General features: G+C 44.6%; 1 protein-coding gene across 1 annotated transcript; it reads right to left on the bottom strand.

Annotated features, from left to right (window-relative positions):
* Positions 1-274: 274 nt before the first annotated feature.
* PLEK2 (pleckstrin 2) lies at positions 275-16,192 on the bottom strand. Its single transcript, XM_006266432.4, has 9 exons — positions 16,062-16,192; positions 11,344-11,508; positions 10,196-10,377; positions 8,997-9,088; positions 8,300-8,487; positions 7,614-7,715; positions 5,378-5,461; positions 2,385-2,463; positions 275-979 (listed from the first exon to the last, which is right to left on the bottom strand). Exons 1-9 carry the CDS (start codon positions 16,107-16,109, stop codon positions 852-854), a joined length of 1,068 nt encoding a protein of 355 aa, XP_006266494.1. The 5' UTR covers positions 16,110-16,192; the 3' UTR covers positions 275-851.
* Positions 16,193-16,509: the final 317 nt, after the last annotated feature.

Below are 16,509 nucleotides of genomic sequence, written 5' to 3'. Positions count from 1 at the left end.
ACCACCATGGGGATTGCCAGGAAGCCAAGTCTGAGCACTGTGCCACCCTTGTCCCTGTCCCACTGTGCGCCTGGAGGTGGTGGGACCAGCTGCATGCACAATGGCTGAGGCTGCCCACCATGCCCAAGTTGGGTGGGGCTGAGGGACCCACCATGGGCCAGATAGAATCCCTTGGTGGGCCAGATCTAGCCCACGGGCCATATTGTGCCCACCCCTGGATTAAAGGAACGTTGGATCTTTTCCAGCCTAGTAAGAAACTGAATACTGGTACAGATTGATAAGTGAACCTTTAGTTTATTCCAGTGTGTTGATCAAAGTGCACTCAGAATAAGACTACTTAATGTTATCTTAAGGGAGGTGGCCTTGGAGCCCAGAGCTTGTGTTGGCTCTGGCCAACCCACAGGCCTTGCTTTTGTCATTCAGCGCAGTCAGCACCAACTACTGCAATTTACAAGTCTCATAGCAAAGGAGAACCAATAAGGCTTTTCTGCTTTGAGGTGGAGCACAATATAGATCTGCCAGATACAGGGTGACTATTTAAATGACAGGATTCATTCTTTCATCTCATAATATGTCTCTTCATACACTCATATCTGTTCATATCCATCTGTCATTTCTTTCCCTTAACTTAGATTGTAAGCTCTGTCGGGCAGGGACAATCTTGTTCTGTCTGTACAGTACCCAGCACCTGCTTCAAGCCTGGGTCTCCAAGATGTTATAGTCATACAAATAATAAATAATAAGAAGCCATCCAAGATTGAATAATGCTCCCAGGTGAAGACAGCAGCAAATTTACTGTTGAATGCAACTCATTCACCCGTTCTCCATATCATATGGAGAGTCCACTTGGTTCATGTCAGTCGCTTGATGGCCTCGATCCACTGTGTTCGCTCTGCTTTGGAGCTGGCTTTGATGTAGTAATGAATGTCATTCTTGGTGATTATTTTGAAGAGGTTGCCTTGCACATTCCCTTTCACTCCTGCACAGAAAGCAAGCAATATGTTAGTGGAGAGTACATGGAGAACTGGTTTGCAGCAGGTGTGAATTTTCATTGAGGGAGGAATTTAAATGTACTAACTAAAACCTAGTAGATTCTTCTGTGAAATTTTGCTGTGAGACTTTGCATAAGCCATTTAATCCCTCTGTGCCTCAGTCTCGCTGGGCACATCTATACGTTTCCTGAATGAACAGTTGGTATTGCACAATCATTTAGTACTTGCTTTAGAAAGTACTAAATGACTGTACAGTACCAGTGGGTACTGCACAGTCCCAGTGGGGCCTGGGTTGTTTTCAACCCTACTGCACAGTAGCAACAAGCTACTGCACAGTAGCTCATTGCTACTGCGCAGCAACAGCAGCATCACAGTCGGTGCCTGCTCATGCTATGCCACCCTAGCTCATCGTTACAGCAATGTAAGCATCTCGTGTAGACACACCCTCTGTCTGTAAAAATGGGGGTAGTAAAAAACAGAACAACCTGGCAAGGGTAGGACTAACTAGTTAATGTTATGTGCTGTAAAGTGCTATCTGCATGCTAAATATTTTCGTTGAGGTCAGATACGGCAAAAACTCTACAATAGATTAGATTTGAGCTCCTGCCTGCTCCTGCTCATCTTCAAGCCCCATTTTCATGGGATAATAGTTCCTTCCTCCCCAGCCCATCACAGCTTTAATTTTTAGGATCTCTGTTACTGGGTAGTTTTTTAGTTAGGAAGGAAGAGGAATCACCCTTCTTGAGTATTTTACATTAGGAAGAATGTTTCCCATTCAAGATCCACATTTAGCTCTGTCCTACATACATCGTGTGCTAGTTTACTTTCATATGATAAATGATTTTGACAGAAGAAATGTTGAATCGCACAGCTGGGGTCCCAGACAATGTTTTTAAGTTAAACAGATTGATTTTCCATAAGTGACTGCTTTTTCACTGTTATATTTTAAGTCCACTAGATCTGGACCTTGGAAGGTTGGAAGAAATAGGAGAGGAAGCAACTGAAGCAAATTGAAAAAAAGAGCACGGGGGACAAGAAATGCCTCTAGATAGTGGTATCAGCATTACCCAGCAACAAAGAATTCCCCACTTTACTGCTACATCTGGAATCTCAACCAGCGCCCTACTCTATTACCATTAGTCACTCAGAACTGACTGAAAAATCCAAAATAAGCAAATGGAAATTTGTGGTTTATACAAAAAGTAGCCCTAAAATGTTCTCAGACATGAGTCCAGTGGCAGGAGACAGATGTGTCACCTTCTGTGCTCTGCTGCTTCCCCTGCTCGGCATTTGAGTCCCAGGCTGGTCTGTTTGCACCAAGTAATGGAACGTGTGAATGAAAACAGATTCTACAATTTTAGTGCAAGTCTGTAAGTACAAGTTCATGCATACCCGTTGGGACTCCATTGTCCTCCAGGGCTGAGACAAGGCAGCTGCGGAGAGAAAATCCACCAACTGGCCTGTTTTCTTCCTGGGGAGAGAAAGAAGAGTTGGGCTTATTTAGAAGGTGGTAGAATTGAAGTGTTTCCTGAGGCAGGTCTGTTATTTTGTAGATGTGAAGACAAGAGACCATGCTGAATACTGTGGATTAAGGCAAGACCACCCATTTCATAAGAAAACTCTGCCAGGCAAATTTATTCAGATGTAATTCTACCTTGTCCCTCTCAACCACAGGGGTTTTCCTTAATATGGATACCAGAGGTAGTTGCTTAAACAGACACAGGATAACAATGATATTTGAAACCTATTCACTATTTTACTAACAACAGCTAACATAAAAAAACCCAAACATTTCAATATAGTTTTCCCTGTTGATCCTATTTGTTCATCTTTTAATGTTCTCTCAGCTTGAACAATAAACCTTAATCAGCCTCAATTCCAGGTTCCCTTTCATTATTCCAAGGCTCCAGCATTTGAGTTGATAGCACTGAAGGGAAATGTTTCAAATCAAATAACATTTTCATTTAATATTTTCTATAAATCTCACCAATGACACTTGTTTTCATACTCAATTTTGTACTGAACTAGGCACCATGCCTCTGCACATGAAGGCAATGACTCAACCTTGCCATAAACGCCGTTCTTCACCACACAAGTTATCACACAGAAGTGAACAGCAGACATTTCTATGAGCACTCTATGATCAAGTCCTAGGCAAGACGAGAATAAGAGAATTGAAAATCCTAGATAATTTAGCCCCAGACGTGGGGAGAAGAAGGATCCCAGAAAAAGCATGGCCCCAGCATGTTTGTGAGAGAATCCAAGAGGCACATGGGTACAAAAGGAGGGGAAATGGGAATCCCAGAAGGGAGAAGGCATAAGTGGGAAAATAAATATGGGAATTAGGTCTGTGCAAAGCGGCTAGGATTCACTTTGGATTCAGGTTTGGCTGATTCGGGGATCAGTGATTCGAATCACTGTCCCGAACTGATTTGGCCAAATCTGATTCGGAGATTTGGCTGCTGCCGAATCAGCTGAATCTCTGAATCACCCAGGCCCATCCCCCACCTGCTCTCCTAGCTTGGCAATGGCTGCTCTGCCCACCCCAGCCCCTGGCTCTTTGAAAAAAAAAAGACCTGACTCACTGGGTCCTGCCGGGCAAAGGGGCGATCCCCACTACCCCCCACTGCCTCACGCTGCATGGGGGGCTCTGCATGAGCCCCCCAACCTCCGCCCACTCTCCCAGCCCCCCCATGGCTACCCACCCACCCACCCCAGCTCTGGCCCTTTAAGGAGAAAAAAAACCACAAGAAACCCTGGGCTCACCAGTTCCTGCCCTGCAGGGGAAATCCCTGTTGCCCTGCATCACATGAGGGGCTCTTCTCTGAGCCCCCTGAAGCCCCAACACCACCACAAGAGCTGGTGAGTCTTGGGGTTTTTTTCAGGGTTTTTTTCTTAAAGGGCCAGAGCTGAGGCAGCCATGGGGGATTGGGGGGGTTGGAAGGCTCATGGCAGAGCCCCCCATGCAGCGTGGGCCAGTGGGGGCAGCAGGGATTGCCCCCCCACCCGGCAGCACCCAGTGAGTGGGAGCTTTTTTTTAAAGCACTGGGAGCTGGGACAGGTGGGCAGCCATGCAGGGTGGGCTGGGGGAGCAGGCAGGGGCTGGGGGCTGGCAGGGGTCCCCCCATGGTCCCCTCCCCTCACCATCCCCAAGCCCCTAATACTTACCAGCTCCAAGTCCCGCTCCAGCTTTCTGCTGCAGCCAGCAAGGGCTGCCCAAATCATCGAAGCTTTCTGAATCTTTTCCAAAGATTCAGAGAGCTTTGAATCAATTTGGACCTTTTTATTGGTCCCCTGATTTGATTCGGATTTGGAGATTCAGCCACCGAATTGGGCCGAATCTCCTCTGAATTGAATCAGCACATGAAGCTTTGCACAGCCCCAATGGGAATCACACTAGGTACAGGTCCCCCAGAGAGGTCCAGGCCTTAGGGAATGAGTGGTGGAAATCAAAAGAGTGTATGACCTTGGAAAAAAGGTGTGGAGGGAAATCTTATTACCTTTGTAAGTAAATGATTATCTAACGATTGCTGGTTTGCAAGATGTGTGTAATTAGATCTAGGTCCCCCAGGCCACCACCATTGAGAGGTGGATCCAGGATTTCCCAAAGAGGGGTGTGGGAGCAGCAACCTGCACTGCAGGGGTGGCTGAATCCCCTGCTCCCAGCCTGCTTCACCCACACCAGCATGGGCATACTTTTTAAAATCCCTAATGCAGGTGAAACCCCCCACCTCCTTTCCCCTTCCTGTTCAGTGGGTCAGCTCCCTCCTCTCCAACTCCTCTGCCTGTTGCTGTGGCTTTCTCCACTGCTTGGGGGTGGGGAAGCTCCAGAGCCAGCTGGACTGAGCTGGAGCTGGGCTCAGCTGGGAAGGGGACAGTAGCAACAGTGTGGCAGGAGAGTAGTTCCCTCCACCCTGCCTATATCAGGTGCAGGGTAGAAGATCCCTCATGTTCTCAGCTAGGTCTAGCCCCCTCACCAGGAGCAGGAATGGCTCTGGTGCTTCCCTGCCCTGGAACAGCAAGGAAAAGCAGGTAGAGGAGGGCCAAGGAGAGGGAAAGGGCAGAGAAGGGGTGGGCTTTTGATCAGGAAGGAGAAGGGAGGGAGGACCTTCATATGCATTATGCCAGGGGTAGGCAACCCCCAGCATGGGTGCAGAGTGTGGCATTCCAAAGCATTTTGCCTGGCACATGCGCCTCAGGGCAGACAGCAGGGAAGAGGCCAGGGCTGCAGTGCCACAATAAGGATTGGGCCCCTTGTGTCTCCTCCACCATCTGCCCCTGGCACGCCAATATCTTAAAAGTCGAGGTTGTGGGTATTTTTGGTACTCAGCTCAAAAAGGTTGCTGACCCCCTGCGTTAGAGGAACTTTAAAAAGTCTGACTTACCTTGGTGGGGTCATAGTAGTGCAGGAAAGCAGGCTCAGACCTCAGAACAAAGCGCCTGACCTTCCAGTTTTTCCTTTTGTGCCCCTGAGAAATGAAGAAATGTAACTAGAATTAACATTCTCATTTTCACTAAAGGTCCTGGAAGTCCTTAAACATACTCCTGGAAAGCACTTCCATTAGTTTATGTCACTTCACATGAAGAGCACAAGCTTTGCATTTCAGGCAAGAGTGGACACAGTGGTGCTAACAGGGCGAGGGTAGAGGTCAAACCTGAAATTTTGCTCCTTTGCTAAACCCAGATTGGGACTTTCTTCCCAGCAGGCACAGCAAGCTGAACAGACTCCCATGTACTTAAATATCTAGGTTGTAGCTGTATTGGTCTAGAGGAAAAGGCAATCAAGACTTGTAGTAGATATGATATCTTTTATTAGACCAACAAGATTTTTGCAAAAAAATGTCTTTAATTGCAAGCTTTCAGGCACAAACACCCTTCATCAGGCATTGGAGAAAAGACTGTAAAGGTTTTCCTGGGTATAAATGAAAGTTCATATTTTATTTTCATATTTCAGATCCTCACAGCAGGCGAGAAGCTCCAAACCACCTAAAAACTGCCCAGAGGAGTTTTCCATCTATTGACTCCTCTGTGAAATCCTGTGAAATATGAACTTACATTTCTACCCAGGAGAACTTTTATAATCTTTTCTTCAATGCCTGATGATGGGTGTTTGTGCCTGAAAGCTTGCAATTAAAGAATAGTGTTTTGCAAAAATTGTGTTGGTCTAAAAAAAGATATAATCTTTACTGTGAGTCCTGGTTGCCTTCCCCTGTACTTAGGGTTTTACAGCCATGTGACTAGGCATAGGATTTTCCTCTCTTCATCAGGATAAAACTATTCCAGCATCATTTTAGAAACATCTGATATTTCACTGACCCTGTTCCAATCCATGGGCATTTACAGAGGTCAAACATTAGGTTAACGGCTGATAAAGAAGCACTGACTAACTTCTGGAATGATTAGGTCCCTGAGGTAGTGTACAACTTCAAAGGAGGATTTTGAGCCACTAGGGAACAGGGACAGGTAAAACCCCTTCCTAAAGTCTCAACTGCCCCCACTTCTTCTGCTTAATGTACTCAGTCTCCACCCACTAGTCATTCCTCACTCTTCTCTGAGATTAGGAACCAGCAGGAGGCAGCAGAACATGATGATGAGGCTAGAAAGAAAAAGAAATGGCACAGAACCTAGCTTTGTTCTATGCCAGCACATAAAGAACTGCTGCGCCTTTGGAAGTAGGGGTAGGTTTGCCAGCAACTGGAAGGCAAGGGGCTTTATGAGGAAAAAGGATCTTGCTGCAGGAAAGGAGTTGTGGAGGATTTAGGTAAAAGTTGTCAATTTTAGAGGGCTGCAAAGGACAGAACACATTTATTTGCTCAGCTGACAAATGGGATTCCAAACCTTGTGTTTCTGTCCACCCCATTTCACAGACCTCTCACTCTTGTAACAACTGTCAGGCAATAGGTTTAATGAGATTCCCCTACCCCATTAAACCCACTGCCTGACATCACCTTGTGCAGGTGATTAATTTACAGTATGAAACACGAGGATTAAAAAACCAGTTTGTTCTTGGTAAGTGTCAGAGTCTAACTTTCACAAACGAAGACTAGGAGCCTGCAAACAGTTACCCATTGGTAGAATTACATTTGAAGTCAATAGGACTTAACACACGAGCAACTATATGTATACATGTAACTGTTTGCAGGAATAGAATTTATTTCTGTATAAATTAATCACTCAGCACTGAAATGCAGCCAGCTCTGTGACAATGATACAACAGGTCTTTAACAGCACCACAAAACAGATTACAAGAAGTATGAGGCAGAAGAATAGGTAACAGTGGCAATGTTAGAGCAGTGCAAAACATGCAATTTGCATGCAGCTCTGAGGTAGTCAGTGGCCCCTGCTGCCTTATGGTTACATTTTAGCATGATGCCCTATGGAGGCACATGTAATACTCAAGATGGAATTGTGCAGCAGTGAGTTCAACTGTTTTCTTACATGTCATTCTATAAACAAAGAGACTTCCTTCCCATTTCCACCCTTGCTCTCTATTTTGCAGTATTAACACAAGGTATAATTCTGCAGCTACCTCACTTTATTCTTGCTCTTAATATTCATATTTACCCTGAATGTAGCCTCAGAGTCTTGATTCTTAATAAGATAATCAAAAGTTGTATTTACCTGTTTTACTAAATATCCTTGTTTTACAATTGTTCCACTTAATTCCAGGATGCTGAGGTGCATGTCTTCCTTAGAATTGGTCTTTTTCTTATAGCTTTCAGCCTGCAAGTGGGAAAAAAAAATGTGATAGTTGGAAAACTTTTTAAAATGTTAATTCCAGTGAATACTAGTAAAATAACATACAGAATACCTTTGTATGGATTTTCTCATCTTGCACACGGCTGTTGTTAATATGTTATTTTGTTTCCAGATAAATATATCTAATTCTGCATTGCTGTTGCATATCTCATCAGTTATACAATTACAAACAACAACCAACAGACCACAAAATGTACACCACAATGATTTTAATTTTTAGCCAAGCCTCCTTCTATCTTCCGTTAGTTCAAGCACAGGCTCTCTAAGCTTGCAGCAGGAGTCCCCATTCAAATCCTTTATTTTTCAACTGGTAGGTGTTTCCCTACCCAAATAGTTATTCTTTTCTGATTAAAATAAAAGCATTGGCACTATTAGAAATCCCAAAGCTTCTCATCTTTACGTTGTTCTTCAAATCCATTTTCACCTTCTATATATATTTTGCCATTTAACACATACAAATGATCTCCCCACATGCTTTTTACCACTCCCCAAAGTAAGCATGTCACGAGACATGGGGAGATGCCACTGCTAGAAGTCACATCACTTACAAACAGGTACAGTGCTGTGGAGTCATCTAGGAACTGCTCAGCTAGATTGCCACTGCGCATGGCCTCAGTGCTTCGGGCTCCAATAGGCCTGATGAAGTTTTCTTCCATCAGCATGGAAGCAAGTGTGACTGCCTCAAGTCGAGAGGCAGAAAAATTGTTGGAGATCAGCCAGTCCACCACTGCAGAACCTACCAACAGAAAGACAGCTTTCAAACAGCTATCACAGTGACCGACAGACTGATCACTATCCCTGTTGGCCCCTCTCCCCCAATGCATTCTAGCTTTAACATCATAGCAAAGACAGGTCAATGCTGAGCCTTGCAACAGTGACAGTGTTAGGGCAGCGTGAACCATGCAGCTTACATGCAGGCCTGAGGTTGCTAGTGGCATTTGCTACCTTATGGTTACATTTTAGCATGATAATCTAATAAAGACTAGGATCCCCAAACTGGACCTCTGCATGGAGGCCCTAGAAGCTAAATCCTGCTGATGTACAGGATTGACCAAAGATGTAGGATCCTATATTGACTTTCATATTTCTAGAGAGTGGACAACAAAGCAATCAGGGCTCAGATGGGCCAGTACATTCTCTTGTACAGGCATCTGTCCCTAACTAAGGGCTCTCTCCAATGGATTCCTTTTCTCTGCAATATAAAGTCTCAGACACTGGAAGAATGGCTATCTGGGCTTTGCATACCTGTGAAGGTCTCCTTGTATGTGTTGCCTTGTTCCACATTGGGGGTCATTTTAATTCCACAACTGTTGTCATGCATTTTGTCCACAATGTGGCTGTAAAAGAGCAAAGGAGAACAGTGTTACATGGACAGACGGGGATTGGCCACATGCTTTACTGCCTCAGAGGCAGGGGCATTATTTCAAGAATAGATAACTACTTTCTGCTCCAATATGGGGGAATAGACTAGACACCATGCTAACATTTCTTTCAAAGCACAGCATAGGAAAAATGGATTAAATGTCCCATCTGAAGTCCCATGGTACAGAGCAACAGGCTTAATGACTCTTGGAGACCTTCTGTTTCAAGAGTGAGACATTCTTAGAGTGAGACATTTATGTCGGAGCTATTTATTTTGTGGACCTATTTATTTTATAGTCAGGGTTATTTTCTTTTCATTCTGAGTAGCAGCCTAGACTAAATGACCTCTTGAAATCTTTTGCAGCCGTAGAAATAGTCCCTAGAAATCTGGACCTCCATAAAGCCATGACATGGATTCTGGTCATTCTTCCAAAAGAAAGATAATAGCTCTGTAAATCTTACCAGCCACCTGCCTAATTAGTGAATGATGATCAATAAAGACCACGTTTTGACACTCAATCCAACACGACACATTCTAGGTTTACATACATCACTAGTGATGCTAGGACTTAGAAAGTTCTCAGGTCAGCCATAAGATACAGGGTGCACTGCAGATCACAACTGGATTGAATAGCAATACAGGACCAAAATGGCAGAGGTATTTTGGGAGGAGATTACCTGGGCCCTTTTGGCATTGGGTGATACAACAGAAACAGAATTTTTAGCAGGGTTAGTTTCCACCCCCTGCAAAGATGAGGGCTTGTGAAGTAACCAAGGGCATACAGAGCTGCAGTAAACCCTATGCAGTGCAGTTGAGGGCCTTCAGTTGTTTGCTGTGGCTTTTACTTCGAAGGGCACCCATTCTCCAGTCACTGCATAGGACTGCTGATGAGCTCTGGCTGAGTGAAGAAACTGGGTTCTTTGAAGTAAAATCTGCAGCAAACAGCTGAGGATGTCACGTTTAGTTCACACTGGGTTGTCAAATTAAGTGATAGAAATGATCTGGGTTCCATGGTACCTGTGTAGACTATGTAGCTCTGTGGCTGCATGAAGTATTACAGGGCAGGAAACTGCACACTTACTTAAGACTGATGTTTGAGGGTAGTTTGAAGGAGTTCTTCATTCTGTGAAGATGTTGAACCTGCACTGGGTGCCCAGCATGAATGGCTCCTGTAATGTCCAAAGCCCAAGAGTCCCGTTCTTCCCTGGAGCAAGATTCTAGGAAATATTCTGTGTTGGTTTTTGTCTTCAGTTTAATTACCAGCTAGGGGCAGAGAAACAGTAATAGCATTTATAATCAACTAGGAATGCTCCACCTTCCTTAGTGCCACCTGAGACAAATAAGGCGGCCTGCTGGATTTTACACAGAATCCTGGTCAGTCCTTGGCCAGAGGGAGGCCAGCCCCAGATCAACTCTGAAGGGATCTTTGGAAATTTGTTTTGCAGATTTTTGCTTAGCTCCAAGAAATGTCTGTGGCATAGAGCCGCTGTATTTGAGTGAGCAGACCAGCCAAACATTGGAGAATGCAAGGATCTTAGGAACCTCCAATTCACCCTAACCTGGTAAGAGCCAAAAGCCATTACTACAATCATTCTAATGAGGGATTTATTGACATACAGTTCAGGCTAAGCATCATACATAAGCATTAAACCAACTTATTTCATTTGGAGGGAGACAGAGACACTCCAAGAAGAGCAAAGTAAAACACAGAGGGGGTGAAGAAGAGGAAGGAGGTATAGTTTCTTTAATTTTCTTCAAGGATTGCATCTTCTGTATTTCATTCCCTGCCCTGCACTGCCCTGTCCTGCATATGTGGGCTAGCAGCCAGCTTAATCTGCTTCCTTTATTTGTTTTCTAACAGGAATTGGCTGCTGCTGAAAGTTTCCCTTGTTCTCCTTAGTGGAATAAGTTGAGGCATTTTCATCTATGCCCACATCTCCCATATGCAGACTTGTTTTTAAATACATGGTTCCATATCTGAACTAGTGCGTTTGGAGAATGACTTTGCCAACAGGAGTGGGAATCAGAGACAGCATGAAGAAATGCAGTACAACATCTGATCCTGACTTGTCCCACACTGCTGAAAGGTCGCTTAGTATCAGCTGGGCCCAGTTTTAGAGAGTATATAGGGTGATGAGGGACAAAGAGATTAAAAAAGTCAAGAACAGGAAAAGACTGGGAGAAACTAAAGGAAAAGAAAAGGATGCCATCTATTTTTTCCAGACATACCGGTCTGTTCTCATACTCCAGGCACGGGCAAGTGATAGTGCAACCGTCCAAGAGGATCCTGCCCTTTGGAGGTGGTTCCTTCCTGCCTCCTTCAATTTTATAATATAGCAGCTTGTCCTGCAGCAGAACAAACCACCTTACCTTCCAGTTATGGACAATGTGACCCTGCAGGAAAAGAAATTCCCATGATTAGTAGAGATACAGATGTGAGAGAAACATGTTTCTCTCTACCCACTTCTGTTTTACATTAAAGGCATTGTGCCGTTATCATTATGATATGCATACTCACTACTCTCTTCATAATGTCTATTATGTACAATGTCGTAATAACCCTACCAGCAAGGTTGCAGGCTTAACCAGTGAGGACCATTATCCAGGAATTTCAGCAAAGCCCCTTAACAAAAGTCCTACGGCGGAGATCCCTGGGCCTACTCAGAACTTTGTTTTCTGAACTGAGCTCTTTTCAATATCTTTTAAGAATATTTATAATTATTACACTTGAGTTAAAAAACAATTGCCTACCTTGTTTTTTGTTCAGTTTACTTCATTTATTTGTGTTCAGCCACCTCTCTAACCTGGAAATCTTTAGAAATGTACCACCAGCAGAAATCCAGGAGTTCAGACACAAACCATCATCTTGTTTGACAAAGTATTTCCTCTGATTTTATAAAATTATTGAGCAAAAGAGATCAGATATTTCCCTGGAATAAGCCTCCTCTTTGATGGCAAGCATTTTACTTCCAGAAGCACAGCTCAGATGAATGATTCAGAGGAACTGCCATTCATAGGCATCCTTTGGTCTACAGCATCAGGAATAGGGAGGAAGGTCTATCGTATTGAACTGGAGCCTGAAGTCAATGGGAGCTATTATCTGTGGAGTTTCTGCCTGGTGTTCAAGGAGTACATATCAGTTTAATTTTCTGTCAATCACTCTGGCATGTGGTAGCATATAAGGTTAGAAGAAGCCCTGAGAACTTGCAGTTGGGCAGTGGGGTTTTTCCTGGTTTACACAGTTTCCCCGACAACACTGCTAATTGGGGCTTTAGTCATATTGTATCTGTCTCTCATCTTCTGTGACTAACCTGCTCACAATGTTCTTTCCTACATGATCTTTTTATTGGAACCCGAGTGGTGACTGCTACTGCCTCTAGGGCTATTATGCATAAAAACCCACCCCTTTTAGTCACAGCTGTGAATAACTGGAGCCTGAAGGCTATTTTTTTGCTATGGTGGCTAAACAACAGCTTGCCAAGGGGTGGGGAGGATCTGGCATAGACATGCTAGGTCCTGTCCTGGGGTGTTAGTTCTGGTGCAAGGGATCTGACTTCACATTTTTATGGGAGATGGAGGTCCTGATGCTCGTGAATTGATAGAGTGGAACATGTAAGGTCCCGTCACAGCAGGAATGAAGGCTCATTCATTCTCTAGGGGCAGAGGGGAATATGATTCCCGTTGAAAACTTCTGTTACAGTTTTTTTTTTTAACCTGCCTTTAAGACTAGTGACATCTTGCTCAGGCTAAGCAAAAATCTAATTGCTGGGCTTTGTGGCTTCTCATCTTTCACTCTCACTCCCTTGCTCTTTTTCACTGCCTGTGGGCTCTCTCAATTAACTTTTCCCCCCCAAACAATTTTCTCCTTTCTTCCTTTGCTGGCACTTTTCCCCCTTAGGAAGTCATTCTCTCTCCATAGTTTCTACCTCTCACTTGATTTGCCTTATATTTGTTCTTAATTCTTCACCTGTGCTTCTCCTCTCTTCCCCATAAATCTTTTACACCACATCAGCCTTTTTGCTTGACCCCATATCACTTTTCTCCATCTCTGTTCCTTCTCCTTCTTCCTCTTATCCTACCCAGCTCTATTGTCCATACATACTTGCTTTCCCCCTGCTGAAGGCTACCATCAGACCCCAGTGATTTTTCTACTCAGTTCTTCCCCTGGCAAAGAAAAAATGACTGCTCTATTCATTCACATCAGGTAAATAGTCTCTAGACCAATGACACCTATGCTGACTGAAAATTGGGATTTCTGTCCCAGAGAAAATGGGACAGAATGTTTTGACATTTGTTTTTGGAACAATATTTAAAATATCAAACTTATTTGCAAAATGACAAGATTAAAAAAAAAGCCTATTAGACAATGATAAATACTTTGGAATTCTTAACTGAATATTTCAATGTTCACAAAAAAATTGGATTCAGAATCTTTCTTCTTTTGCAATCAAGGATGATTGTCTGCCGCCGATTTGATGGAAGACATCTGTGCATTACTTCTTTTATTGTGGAGAAGCTGCTGCACATCAGCTTCCAGATGGCTCTTGACAGAACAGGGCCTTGATCCAATGGCAGAGACCAAGACAACTGGGGATCTCATTCCACTGCAGCCTTCATCTCCCTTTGCAGACATTAAGACTCTTAACTTCTTCTGCCTGCTCCACCACTGAGGACTTGTGGGCCCATGGCTAGGGGCTGGGCAGACTTATTATAGTGGAACCTGTACTTGCTTTATCACAATGCGGTCAAAGGATATATGTAGCTTTTCAGGAAGGAAAGCATTGCCATCTGCTGTCCTTACCACATTCTGGTGGTGCTGCTACTGCTTGGTCCATAACTGCTTAATTCATCGGAGTTACCCCTGCTTATTTCACAGCTAACCTTCCCTGACTGTCATTCCACTATCCATCACCTGTGGACATGCTGGGTAGCAGCACAGCTCTGCCCCGCAGGGCATCCAGTCCAAATCTTTAAACCACGGCTGCCAAACATACAGCCTGTGGGCTCGATCTGGCCCATGGAACCATTGTGTCTGGCCCACCAGTGGTTTGATGGGCTACCAGAAGTGTCTTGCCCATTGGCTCCATACTGCCACATGCCCCCAGGCACAGAGCTGGGGACACGCAGCTGCAGAAATATAGCTTCATGCTGCTGCCCAGTGGCATGGAGCTTGGGCTGGTTGGCAGTGCCAGACAGGTGTGGCAGCATAGGTTTGAGGGTGTGTGGCTGCAGAGAGCTGCACTTGTATAGTGTGGAGCCCAGGGCATGCACTAGTGCAGAGCTCTGGACAAATGCAGCTCCATGCTGCTGCACACCCCCTGCTCCATGCTGCTGCCCAGCCAGGGCTCTGCACTGCCACATGCCTCTATCTTCTAATGGATGCATGCCCCCAGCTGTGAGCTGCACAAATGTGGCTCTGTGCAGCCACACACTTGTGGACCCATGGTGTCACACAAATGCAGCCCCACAGATCTGGCCTAAGAGGAGTCCCTGTGGTCTGGATCTAGCCTGGAGTGAGTTTGACACCCCTGCTTTAAACCATATTTCCCTGTAACGGTGCATTCTGTCATGAAGTTGTAGTTCAATGTGCCGTCATTTTCCCTTCATTATGCAGCCAGAGTCCACAATGCACCATGCTGCTCAGAGAGAAAATTCTTGCATCATGGAAGGTGCAGTTTGCCCACAGAGCTCAGTCCATGCAGGAGAATGGGAGCTTGAGATACATTACATTACATCAGGAGGCACTACTTTACAGTCAGGGTGGCTAGGATCTGGAACCAACTTCCAAGGGAAGTGGTGCTCGCTGCTACCCTGGGGGTCTTCAAAAGGAGGCTAGACAATCACCTCGCCGGGGTCGTTTGACTCCAGCATTCTTTCCTGCCCATGGCAGGGGGTCAGACTTGATGATCTGCTCAGATCCCTTCCAACCCTACCTACTATGAAACCCATCAGAAAACATGCCACAAGATGGAAGTGCACTTGTTTGATAAATGTAATGTTTTGTGCCAGTTCAAGAATCCAAAATGCTTCACCTCTGGTCAAACCCCTCCAAAATTAAACACCTCATTTTGTTTTTTCCACCAGAAATAACAACAAATGCCTGCATGAAATTGTTGTTCTTGCTGGAAACTATTTTGTGCTAGAAGATACTCAGGAAAAACTGCAAGTTGTTCTGCTTCTCTGTCCAAAAATGGCTGGTTGGCACACAGCAAATAGCTCCTTTATTAAGAAACTGAGATAGTGCCTTAGTACCAAGAAGCTACTGGTGCTGGTAAAAAGTTCTGTTCTCCACTATCAGTCAGGGTCAAGCCCTATGGGGACAGATAATGATAACAGCTGAAGCCTGTAATAGATTGCCTATTTCAAAATGGATCACAGTCATAGTCATGATAAAAAAGGGACCAGATTTGCTCTGTACCTCTATAAAACCTCTCTCTTTCTCCCTCTCTGTAGTCCCCTTGCACAGGTTGTGGAAGCCAGTGCCAGAGGAAAGAGGCTGTCAGTCTCCTCTAGGAGCATCTCTCTTCACCCTACCTTCAAGCCTATCCCATCCTACTGCTTCCACATAATTTGCTGAGGTGTGTCCAATGTTAGTTTTTTGATAACAATTTTTTTCCCTCCACCCTCTAGGAAAACACTGGTTTAGGGAAGCAGAATCAGGGAGGTTAACCCTTTAAATTCATTTACTTTAGTTGTGCTGTGGTTATAATTAAAATATTTCTACAATTTTAAAAGGGGTTTGCATATTTCAGAAATAGACCTCCATTGTAAAGATGGGGTAATAGCAAAGGGACCCAAACTTTGAACACTTGCATTGGATATGGCCTAAGTGCCCTATATCTAACTCTATCAGACTAACTTCAGAAGCAACAGTGAGGTAGTTATATATTTAGAAAGCATTTCAAGATGGTAAGAAAGCTGGACTCTTGTCTTAGCTGTGCCCTTACCCGTTTAACGAGGAAGCCCTTCCTCAGCACTCCACTTGCTTCTTCCATCCTGGCCCCAGGTAAGCAGGCTGAGCATTTGCGAAGAAGCTCTGAAGCAGTCCTAACCTGTCTCTCAGCACTCAAGATTTTTAAGGAGGTACAAATTGCCCTCCTCCTCCCCCATCATCTGTGACGTTCCCCTTCCCACCCTCCTCCACTTTCCCTTTCAACCCTACCAATGAAACATTAGTTAAACATTGAGCTGGCTCTAATAAGGCACCAACCCTCAGGGAAATCAAGAAAAAAATTAACAGGATTGCAGTGTGACTTGTATAGGGCTTAAAACAGGAGGAAAACACCTATCTGGTGACTCAGGCAACATTACAAGCAACCACAAAATAATACAAATCAGGAAAGAGACAAGACACTGTGTAGGTGGGAAAGGGAGGAGCAGAAGCTGAATATTCAG

The sequence above is a fragment of the Alligator mississippiensis genome, chromosome 2 (genome assembly GCF_030867095.1).
Source record: "Alligator mississippiensis isolate rAllMis1 chromosome 2, rAllMis1, whole genome shotgun sequence".
Taxonomy (NCBI): Eukaryota; Metazoa; Chordata; order Crocodylia; family Alligatoridae; genus Alligator; species Alligator mississippiensis.
This window is presented reverse-complemented; position numbering and strand designations above follow the sequence as displayed.

Bases quoted from the DNA above. Each gene is read 5' to 3' on its own strand.
- PLEK2 (XM_006266432.4), bottom strand. From the start codon at position 16,109: ATGGAAGAAGCAAGTGGAGTGCTGAGGAAGGGCTTCCTCGTTAAACGG. The intron at 10,378-11,343 runs GTATGTCTGGAA...CTCTGCCCCTAG, and splicing joins TGGAGTATGAGAACAGACCG to CTGGTAATTAAACTGAAGAC. The intron at 8,488-8,996 runs GTATGCAAAGCC...TTCTGTTGGTAG, and splicing joins ATACAAGGAGACCTTCACAG to GTTCTGCAGTGGTGGACTGG.